The sequence below is a fragment of the Antrostomus carolinensis genome, unplaced genomic scaffold, assembly GCF_000700745.2.
Source record: "Antrostomus carolinensis isolate BGI_N321 unplaced genomic scaffold, ASM70074v2 scaffold8239, whole genome shotgun sequence".
Taxonomy (NCBI): Eukaryota; Metazoa; Chordata; class Aves; order Caprimulgiformes; family Caprimulgidae; genus Antrostomus; species Antrostomus carolinensis.
Window position 1 is genome coordinate 1 of NW_010340615.1, and position 11,967 is coordinate 11,967.

Here is an 11,967-nt window from a genome sequence, read left to right on the forward strand (position 1 = left end):
GGCCGCGGCCTCCGCCGGCTGTAACGGGGCCTCCAGGCCACCCCCTCGCACCTCCGCGGCCCTGGCCGGGTCGGGAACGAGCAGTGAGGGGGAGGCACAGGCACGGGACAGGGAGGGAGGGGACGCCAGCCCCCAGAGGGGGAGGAAAACAACCGCTGGAGAAGGGGCAACAGCTTTACTGAAGAAGGTTCTGCTTAAACTTGAGAAGGAACTTCTTTACAGTGAGGGTGACGGAGCACTGGAACAGGCTGCCCAGGGAGGCTGTGGAGTCTCCTTCTCTGGAGACATTCAAGACCCGCCTGGACACCTTTCTATGTGATCTCATTTAGGTTCCTGCTCTGGCAGGGGGATTGGACTGGATGATCTTTCGAGGTCCCTTCCAATCCCCAACGTTCTGTGATTCTGTGATCCGGTCTCTGCTTTATAGAAACAAGAATTCCAATTAAACAGGTGACTGTTTTTTTGTTGGATAAAGGAAAAGACACAAAGGTGGCAAAACTCTGCCCCTCGGGGGAGGCTTTACTTCTGACGCTGCGGTGTGTGCTACCCTCCTGACATCACAGTCAGCGAGCTAGAAATTGCCAGAGCCCTCCCCACTGCTGTGCCAGAGAGCACCGGGATACCTGCACCCTCCAGAGTGTGGCAGCTTTTGAACCAGCACTGGTGGTATCTCAGGAGGTCAGTAAGGGCACCACCACAGCTGTTCTGCTTGAAGGGAATGACTGGTCCTGGTAAGGGGGGTGATCATAGGAAACACGTGCCTTTTCCAGACAATCTCTAGGTGGCAAGAGCCTGCTCAGCCCTTACACTAATTACATCGGAAACGTTATAAACTGATATGTAAATACTTTTTCCTCCTCTAACATCATAGCACCATTTCTAATTAACCCTCCCCTTTCTGCCCCAACAATTTCAGTCTGGGAGAGCAAAAAGCCAAAAAAGTATGTGTGCAAGATGTCTCCAGATTCTCAGCACTCGTTCAAACGGACTCAGTAGAGCTGTAAATACTATAAAGAACAATGCAAAGGCAAGGAATTACACTCAAGACTTCATTTTTTTTGTCCTTATAATTCAAGGTTTCAACAATGGATTTATTATTCACAGACAATTCACTTTGAAAGACAGTATCTAAAATAAATTATCACAGGTCCTCTTATTTGTTCAAGTACAGAGTCCTCTTCATTTGGCCTAACCAAAAATCTTTTCCTTGATATAAAACCCGAATGAACTACCTGCAGTGAAACAAAGAAACAGTTAAAAGAGTATATGCATTTAAATATTTAGAATGTCAATAATTGTAGATAGATACAAACCTTCCACTAGACCACGTTGCTCAAAGCCTCATCCAACCTGGCCTTGAACACCTCCAGGGAGGGGGCATCCACAACTTCTCTGGGCAACCTGTTCCAGTGTCTGACCACCCTCACAATGAACAATTTCTTCCAATATCTAATCTAAACCTCCCCTCTTCCAGTTTAAAGCCATTTCCCCCTGTTCTGTTATTAACTACCCTTATGAAAAGTCCCTCCCCAGCTTTCTTGTAGCCCCTTCAGGTACTGGAAGGCCGCTATAAGATCTCCCTGGAGCCTTCTCTTTTCCAGGCTGAACAGCCCCAACTCTCTCAGCCTGTCCTCAAAGGAGAGGTGTTCCAGCCCTCGGATCATCCTTGTGGCCTCCCTCCTATCACCTGTAACTTTCTTAGTTCACCGAGTTTCCTATCAGCAGCCAGACGCTGCACCAGCAAAACACAGCTGTGAGCTCAGTGGTTTTATGTTGCCCTGTCCAAGGCTGCTCTCATGACAAAAATTCATAGGGAGCATTCACAGTCCATCTTGCTCACAATCCAGGAGGTATTTTAAAGTACATTCAAGTCAGAACCGGGGCCTTAAGCCCAGAGTGCCACACAACTTAGTCCTTGATGAAGTTGTACCACAGTGAGGCCACTGAACCGCATCCTTCAGTCCTCACCACAGATGCCAGTCTATTTAGAAAGTGTTGTCTCCCTTATTATCATTTGCAAGTTATTGTGAATACTGAAGGCCACACCTAACCTAAAATCTTGTCTCCACTGGTGAGAAGTACAGAGCGCTTCAAAGAAAGGGGCAAGAAAACCTGCCACGCAGGTTAATAGATTTGCTTATTGAAGTCCAGTTAGTGATTGGTTTTATGCTGTTTCTGAAGATACAGACAGCAATGTTACTTTTCTCTGAATTCAGATTAGATTTTGGTTTTCCATTTTAGAAATATTTCCCCTTTGGCCAATGACACATTTTAATAGAGGTATTTATTTTAATTCACTTTCCATTATTTTCTTTCCATTTATTTATTATCTCTTATTCAACAAATGACTTGGAAAAGCAACATTTTTTTAGCCATTTAGCTGTTCAGGAACTATTAGTTATGAATACTGATTCCAGCAAATAAACGTGGAATGACATCTTTTACCTGATAGGAATGTATATGTGTGGATATGTAACATGACAAATTTTCCACATGGGTACAACTCCCAACTGCAGGGAAAAATGAATGCATAAACAATCCCAGTGTGGAATCCAAGCAAAAGTTTGTAAGCAGCTCCATGTGGATACACATGCATGATTTCCATATATATTCTGGCTTTCTGTAAACTTCAAGTGTCTCATTCAGAAACACTTGCAAAAAGCAAATAAAGTGAAGCAAGTTGTCATTAAACCAATCAAACTAAAATAAAGCTTTTATTTAGACATATTTCTCACCCTCTTCTTCCTTCCAAAATTCAAGTTTAGCTCCTTTTCCTACCCAAAGAAATTCCCATTAAATTTATTAGGAGTCTCCCTAACCAGAAAAACAGAGGTTGGGCTAAACACCACTAGCAAGCAAGACACATTGTATTTACATTTTGGGGACCCCCTCTCACTCACTAACCTGCTTTTGTTGGACGCTGGATTTCTAACTGTTTTGGGAGGATTCAGGCATCTTGATCTCCTAAATAGATTGAAAAATATAAACTTATGATAAGCTTAAATGTTCCCCCAAGTACTCTAACAAAATACACCGAGCAAATCAGCATTCAGTGAAACCCAGCAGAAGCAGTGTAGGAAATGAGCTGCCATATTTGCCCTTTTCTCATAGTTCTGTTTTAGCCCAAGCTACTTGAGTACTATCAACAGCTGAACAGTTAAGTAATGAATGTTCATCTTCATAATTAAAGGTTTACTGTACTTCCATTACAAATAAACTTAGAATGAAAGAGATCAAATCTTTTCCAAAATTAAAATTGGGACTTTTCTTCTGAATTGCTTATAGTTTAAAGCTATGAAATAACATGCTCTTCGTTGCCTTCTTGCTCACTGTAATCAGCATGGGTCTAGAAGATCACATACGTTCCTTTCCTTTCTCCTCTTCAGAAGTTTTCAGCTAGCTGACATTCAAAGTCTTTAGTTATCACAAGGTTAAACAAAGGCATTATTAATGCTGGAAATTATTTTTTAAAATAACAAGTATCTAAACATATTTTCATCCTACACAAAAGGCAGCAGAATCATTTTAGCTACAAATCTGATTTCTATTTTATTAACACTTCTATTTAAAACCAAAAAAGTTTCTCAGTGTGAATGTCACAGATCTCAAATTGGCCTAACACTGCAGCAGATGGAGGAAGCAAGTGAAGTGGGGAAAAAGTGAAAGCCAGAAATGGATACAACAAGGTAGCGCAGAACTTTCAAAAACATGCCAAAGATACCCTTTATCTTATGCAGCAAAAATTAAAGTCAAGGAGAGATAATGCGAAACAGATTATTAGAACTGTGATGATAAATCATCTTTAACATTCAGAACATAATTTCAGTAAAACTAAGCAAAGATGTACTTTTTAATCAGTTCACTCTGCACTGAAACGTTGGTACACACGAGATCCTTCTCCTCAGTGGGACTTCTCTCAGTACATTTGAAAAAATGACAGAGTAGTAGGCTTATTTCTTTTAAATACAAATTCAGATACTAACATACACACGTGCTCACCATTTCTTGGCCTTCCTTGGCTACCTTCATCTGTTCTGGTATCATTTTCTTCAAGCAGCTACTTAGCAAAAAGGCCTAAAGAGGATAAACCAAAGAACATTCTGATTTCTTCTACTAAAAGATGTAGTTGACTCTTCTATCCCTCCTCCACCAGAAAATTACAATCCCTAACTACTGAACTATTACTTCCCTAATTCAATTAATTTTATTCTGTGCTTAACATCCTTACAGTGCACCAAACAGGGCTGCAGTTGCTTAAAGCCCAGCCTCAGCGTGACTAACTCCCACAGCACTGCTCAGGGCAGAGAGTAAGAATTTTTATGACTGGTTCTGTGAGGCGAGTTATTCTCTCTACTTGCCTGTGGCTCCCACCTTAGAGGCTGCCATATGACACCACAGGCTAAGTAAGGTTAATCAAATGTGGTGCTATCAGCATCAAAACCACTTCAACAAATGAAGCAAACTGGAGTTCACAGGCACCCAGCACTGCTGAAAATCAAAGCCCTGGTGGTTACACAAGATGGTCAGAACTGTTTGTAGACCAGCTGACAGTCACATCTTGCAGAGATGAACAGAGCAGTACACATTCATCCCACATATTAGATATCTAGCAGAGGCACCTCAGAGAGGACTGGAGTTGTTCTCAGTTCCTTATGCTCTCCGATGAGCATGTACAGCTCCTTGGGATGATGCAGCCCAAGTTAAAGTCTGAATTGCACCCTGGAGATGCACCTTACTGCTTACTCTCCAAAAGGAAGCATGTCAGGTAGAGTGTCAAGCACTGAGAGATGAATCAAAGACAAAGTATCCTACAAGATCATGGAGGGGGAGCCACCTCTAACTAAGCTCCAAATCATCCAGCCTTTCCCATTTTCTGCAGTGGGCTCTTGGAACAAACCCTTGTTTCTTCCACACAGTAGTGCATTTGGGGCCTTTAGCTCTTCATCACACTTCTGAAGAAAGTGTGATAGGGCTTTTCTAATCAACAAGTCACTACATCAAGCACAACCCTAATGGATTTCACAGGAGAATTAATACTGAGATAATTCTAGGGTTTTTTGTTCTCTGTCAGCAAAGAAACTAGAAAGCTTACTGCTTATGGCCATATTCTCATAAAACTTAAACATGGCAGGAAATTAATTCCAACTAAATAGCCGAGTGAACTGCATCATCACCCCAGAATTCAAAAGTCATGTGTGAGAAATTAAGCATTTTGATTTTACTTGAAAAATTCTGTCTGCTGCTGGGTGGGTCTTAGAGGCAAGAAAACCAGTTTATTTGAATAACAGGCTCTATACTTTTTATAGAAGCTCTGTACCTAAACTGAAACTGGTGCTGTCTTTGATACTGCAGAGCCAGGACTATTTGCTTGGCAGCATAGCCACAGATGGAAGACCTGAATCCCTGCATACCTTTCTCTTTAAAGACCTGTGTGAAAATAGTGGGAGGAATGGCACCCTATATAATCTTATTTAAGAGTTATTTATATGTAAAAGAATACTTATGATGTCACATATTCACACCCTCCATTAACCTGGGTTAATATGGCTCATATTTACATTTGAAGAATAAGATTTATTGTGGAAAATGGGAACCCTTGACCTTAGGTGCATCTGGCCAATTAATGACTTCAGATAGTGAGTCCAGTAAATAAATGACACCTTTCCACACTCCATCCCAGGCCTGCTGCTGAGTGCTAGACTCTAGCACCATTTCTCTTCAATGGAAAAAAAAATCTTTTGCCCTTATGCTAGAAACTCAAATGCTTTTCCCCAGATAACTCTGTCCCTGGGCTAACCTGCTTGAAAGCAGAGACACTGCACTCTGGTAGAGAGGGACTAACCACTTTTGAAGATCCCCTATGGCTGTAAGATTACATTATACTCTGATGCTTTCCTAAAAGGACTCAGAACTAACCTGTTTTCGGTACAAAGTCATCCACTGCCACGTGCCTGAATCATTGTACTCAAATCTGAGCTCCAGTGTCTTCTTCACTCTCCCTCCTTTGTAGCACCCTGAAACAAACAAACAAACAAACCAACCAACAACCAATGAACAGAAGAAACAGCTAAAAACAGCATTTAAGGTTCAGAATCTGTCAATGAGGTTCACTGTACGCAGTATATAAATAAAACAGCTGAAGATCTGTACCAGAACACTTCTCCTGAGGGAGGCAGCAAGTGGGAGGTAGGATGGGGGAGCCTTTACAAGCATAAAGATGGCTAAAGCAGTTCTGCTCCCACACAAAACTCTTTGCCAACTCGACCTCCAACAGGAAGGGAAAGGGGCAGGTAAAGTATGACATGGAATGCCAGGGAAGGGAGAAAACCTTGCAGAGTAAGGCTAGATGGTTTACTGCTGTAAAGGCTGACAAGGGAATATGTTTCAGGACAAGCTTGGAGGGGAATACAGGCAGAGGGGAAGGATTTAGAACAGACCACCTCCTTCCCCCCAGACCTGCCCATCCCTGACAGCCTTAGTTTTCATTAAGAAAAAGTTAATTCAGATACAAAGTCAGTGAAGTACTTACAAGAAAAGTAACCTGCCAGTTTCTTAACCTGTTGATTTCAAAGCTGACCTCTTTGGTTTGGTTAGCAGGCAGTTTTAGGTGGCAGTTAATCTCATTATTGCCAACACAGATGTCAGCTGAGCAGCCTTCTGGATAGTCACAAACGCAAGGACCAAGCCGTACATATCCATAGAACTGCATTTCTCGAATCAGCTCCAGCAACTGCACCAAAAAGACAGAACTGAAGTGATCTGCTGTAAAGGCAAGTGAAATGAGGCCATTTTTTCAGATTTACAGGATTCCTAACGCTCTTTCTCCTGGGAGGACACAGATTCACCACAATACGTCAGTGCCTGATTCAGAGAATTAAGTGCTCACAGTCCAGATTAGGAAACTTGATTTATTTTTTTTTACTGGATATGATAAGTTGGGACTTTTGGATGCTTATCAGATGGGATGATGGGAAGAGATAAAACTAACCAGTAAGAAATACTGAGAAGAGCAGTCCCAGCAGTCTGAACTTCCATCTAATTTCCTAAACTGGATGACAAACCTTTGCACCTGAGTTTAGCAAATAAAGGAGACTAGGATTCACAGGCAAAAACTTCTTTTTAGCCCTTGGGATCCAAGTCATTCTGTTGGGATATTTAAAAATGCTGGCAGAGATGGGATCCTCCTTTTCTATTTAGTGTCTCAGTATCTGACCAGGAGATAGGAGACCTGGGTCTCTACTTCAAACCACTCCACAGAACCATACTCTGTTTTTAAAGTCACAGCCTCTAGTATCATTGCTTCAAAAACCACTCCTTTGATCTGCTTAGATTGTTTTTAAAATACCATTTTACCTTTGCTTTGTTTGTATTTTTTGGTAGAAATTTAAGTTCCTGCATCTGCCCTTCTGTTGGTTTAACCCAATTCCTCTTAACTTCCTGGATTGCCTTAAAAGAATTTTTAAAAATAGCAAAAAGAGTCAGCAAAAATGTATTTCCTTTCACACACAAACACTCAGAAACACACACAGAAAGCTTTTTTTAAAAAAAACCAAAAAAAACCAAAAAAAAACCAAAAAACAAGGACTTTGATTTTGGGACAACTTTACTCTACACTGTTCTTTTCTCCTGAATGAATAGGTTCCAAAGCTGGTATAACTCAACATGCCTACAGTTCAGAATTCAGATGTTGTCATATCATGGCAGAGTGCCTACATATAGAGATGTACAGATACATACATAGAGTGGACAGACACCTAAATACGGCCTTTTTGTGCAATACCTTTTCCATGCACAAAATATAGATGAGTTAGAATCTCTAGTACATCAGTTAAAAAAAAATTTAAAAAGAAAAGAATATGATCAACAACAGCAATACCCAGCACTTAGAAAAACAAAACAAAGCAGTGCTAAACAGGAACCATTTACAAACATTTAAGGAATTTGTATAAAAGATGAAATTACTGTGGGAAAGTTAACTTTTAAAACTCTAAAGACCTTTCAGTTTTACCTGCATGTATAGCAAATTCAGTGAAGCTCTACAATCTACAAAGTGTATCAAGAGAAAGATCCATATACCTTTTCCATGCCAAGGGAAAAAAGTAACAAAATATGAAGATATGCTTCTAAATATGGCATTTTGACTTTTCAGCTAAATATAATGGGAGCCAACCCAGAAAGATTCCATCACTTACCAGATCTAAAAAACAAAACAAATAAACAAACAAAAAAACCCAACACAACAAAAAACAGTTGTGCCCTTGAAGTGTGTACTATACTCATTCTTTATACATTGAAGCAGAATGGAAGTAAACTAGTCAGGTTATCCAGTCTCTCCACTTTGATTTTAATGGTACCAAACATAACAGTTACAATTTAGAACTAAAACTTTCCTCCTTTTCTCAAACAGTTTGGGGTTTTTCTACCTAAAAGTTGGTAACACTCTCAGAGCATCCACTGCCATGTCACAATGCTGACATACAAGACCTAGTTTTAAGCTAGCTGGCTATAGTGCCAACTGATGCTGAACTGCTGTGGGATCAGATCAGTAGAGGAACAAAGCAAGTTAAATATTCAGTTATCCAAGTGCCATGCTGCAACAACTAGCTTGAGCCATTTTATTTAAAAGCAGCTTGGGAAAGTCTACATGACAGTACAGAGCAGTGCAAGGCTCCACAGCTGGTGCAGCTGTATCACTGCCATTGCACAGGTGACGTGCCTCCTGCAGCACAGAACAACCCAAGGACTGCCATTTCCTACCTCTGTGCTTTGAGTCCCTTTGTCGTGGCTTAGTACCAGGCAGTGCTTTCATTAGGCTGCTAGGTTCACCAGTTTATAAGGGCACATATAGAAAACAGAGAAAGCTTTGTAGAGGCGAAGGTCTAGCGCAGTAGATTTAAATCAGACAAGTTACAAGCGTCAAACAACAGGTTTCTGTGTAGCTTTGAGCCAAGTAACCTTTCTCACTGTCACCAAAGGCCTGGTCTGTTCTTCCCTTCTGCTCCCAGACACAGTCCTTGCTCTAGCATTCATCTGATACAGCCAATGCAACTCACTGAGCATGCACAAATCTATTCCCTTTTTTCTTTTTCATTATAGGGAGCAGTAGACCAGACCACAACCACAGCAGTGAGCCATTAGACTGGCTCAGCTGTACTGCCTAACTGCACCCTCAGGGCACTGTTTGACAAGTGGGGACACTTTGGCACCAGACTCCCTGTCCCCAGGGTTTATCCTCACCCACAAGTCAGCACAACTGTTTGCCACACAGCAAACAAGACTGGGGGACTGACTCAGGCCAAAAATAGGCCAGGAAAACCAAATAAAAAATAAATGGCCAGCGAGTTATTTTTAGGCCAGCTTGGCTCACCAGTCCAGTTCACCATGTCTGCCCACACAGCTCTACCAGCATAACTGAGGAGGAGCCCAAGGTGTGAGCCAGCAAAAGAGGAAGGATGTTCTGCTGCTTAAGCCAGGCCATTTACCAAATGAAATGTTCAAGCTATTGCCTCAGGTATTTTGTATATTAGAATACAGAAATGAGTACTTTAGATAAAAAGTAATCCATCTCTGCCCAGACAGCACTGCAGCTTGCAACTCAGAACTCAAAGTTCTCTTTTTACAGCTGTATTCCCATTTGTGGTCACTGCATTACACAGGTATAAAAATTAGGGGGCAATCAGCCACTAAACACCTCTCTATAGATTCTGAAAGAGCCAGAATAAACAGCTAGCTGCAGCAAAGGACACTTCAGGAATATTACAGTGATAAAAATTTAAAACACACAGGGCCACAGAAACCAGTCAATTCCAGTAACAAATTGGCCTCAGAGAAAAACAGTCAAGCTGCTGAGGCTTGAAGACTTTGTAATTAAGTTATTCAAGGGATTTCTTTCTGTTTATGGCAGTTGTTACACATCTGGGTAGTGTCTCTTAACCTTGCTCACCACGTTCTGATTCCAAGCCTACAGTGCAACTCTTTCATGCTCTGAAGACTCACATATGGAAGTTCAAAGTCTGCCACTTTTTCACCACTGGGAAAACAAGAAAAACCACAGAGACGTTTGGTAAAATCTAGTGAAATAGCCCAGCTACTTTCATGTATCAGTTAGTGCTGGTTAGCAACGTGCTTTTGGAGAAGAAAAATAACAACTATAAATTCTGGGGTAAAGTGAGGTGACAAGTTAGTTATCTTCCTTACTTCTGAGTCTAAATTTACATAGCTGTCTTACAGAATATCTCTACTCTCAGGCTATGTCCTTATAGAATAACCTTCCCTCAAAACACAGCTAAGCACAATAGATGTTTCTGCATTTAAAGGACACGTGGATGCAAGCTTCCAGGACTGATGCTTTTCTTGAACAGGACACCAGACAAGAGCACTCTAACTAATGTACAGCAAGAAAAGCACGTCACTCTTCAGAAGTCACTACTTTCCTGCACACTTTAAAAAAAATATATGTCTAAAGGCCCAGACTTGTAAACATTTCCTTCAAAGCCAACACCACAATTCAGCAGAACACTTAAACGTGATTTTAAGCACATAAACATCTAAATATTTTTTGGCAATGGACTATGGGATACATTCAGACTTGAATGTATTTGTGAGGAATATCAAAGATGCACAGAAATGTAATCAATTGAAAAATGTTTCTATTCTACTGTGTATCTAATTGTATCACAATATAAGGCAAAAATTAATCCATCTGCAACTGCAGTAGAAGAGTATATAAAATGTGTTATATCCAGATAAATTTGAGACATAGAAACAGCCAGGGGTTCTGTATACTCAGAGACACCTTTCACACCTGGAGAGAAGGGGGCAGGGGAACGATAAATAGAATAGACAGTAAAGTTCCTAACCTACTGAGTAAGCCCAAGTTTACCACTGGAATTTCACCTTGAAAAGGTTCTTAGAATCACAGAATGGTTTGGGTTGGAAGGGACCTGAAAGATCATCCAGTTCCAATCCCCCTGCCATCAGCAGGGAAACCTTCCACTAGACCAGGTTGCTCAAAGCCTCATCCAGCCTGGCCTTAAACACTTCCAGGGAGGGGGCATCCACAGCTTCCTTGGGCAACCTGTTCCAGTGTCTGACCACCCTCACAGTAAAAAATTTCTTCCAATATCTAATCTAAACCTCCCCTCTTTCAGCTTAAAGCCATTGCCCCTTGTTCTAGCACTACCTGCCTTTGTAAACAGTCCCTCCCCAGCTTTCTTGTAGGCCCCTTCAGGTACTGGAAGGTTGCCTGCTTCTCTCTGGAGCCTTCTCTTTTCCAGGCTGAACAGCCCCAACTCTCTCAGCCTGTCCTCATAGAAGAGGTGCTCCAGCCCTTGGATCATCCTCATGGCCTCCTCTGGACTCTTTCAGAAGAGCATTATCACCTTTATGCCAATGAGAAGACTGAAAAAAGCTAAAGGACTTGTCAGGGCCACACAGAGAGGTGGCAATGCCCAGCTTCACTCCAGTCAACAGCAAAGACAGCGTTCATGTCCCTGATGTGGCCTGAGTCTATCCCAGGCCTGGATCCAGCCTCCTCCACACACCCGCCCACATGGGAAACAGGACGTCAGCAGACCAATGAGGACATACAACCCCTTCACCTTTTATGACTGAAGAGACTCACAACCCTGATTTATAGCTTGGTCAGTACCATTGTGGTTGAACTTAAAACTTCTATCAGTTAAGAAAGGAAATATGTCATGATATAAAGGAAAGTAAGCCACAGACATTGTTTATAAATATAACAAGAGTTTCCTGTCCCATTGTTGAATTCAGCATATGATCTGCAAATTAAGAACTGTTTATGTAGCTATGGCCACCTGATTAAATGCCTATCCAGAAGGTACACCAAATAGTTCCCATGTGCTAAAGTTGGTACATGTCTTGTAAACTGCAAGGGACAAGGTGTTTGTATGTGAAAGCCTCACCGCTGCATCACACTACCTATTGCTATTACTTTGTTTCCCA

General features: G+C 41.5%; 1 protein-coding gene across 1 annotated transcript in view; it reads right to left on the reverse strand.

The window, feature by feature from the left end:
- Positions 1–1,145: 1,145 nt before the first annotated feature.
- LOC114818951 (sorting nexin-31-like) overlaps positions 1,146–11,967 on the reverse strand; it is a gene marked incomplete at both ends in the record, with an annotated part of 15,179 nt that continues 4,357 nt past the window's right edge. The window contains 9 exon segments of the mRNA XM_029087032.1: positions 1,146–1,232; positions 2,905–2,964; positions 4,000–4,074; positions 5,917–5,993; positions 6,526–6,730; positions 7,354–7,446; positions 8,009–8,048; positions 8,050–8,076; positions 9,944–10,030. Of these exon segments, the coding sequence (XP_028942865.1) occupies positions 1,146–1,232; positions 2,905–2,964; positions 4,000–4,074; positions 5,917–5,993; positions 6,526–6,730; positions 7,354–7,446; positions 8,009–8,048; positions 8,050–8,076; positions 9,944–10,030 (751 nt within the window).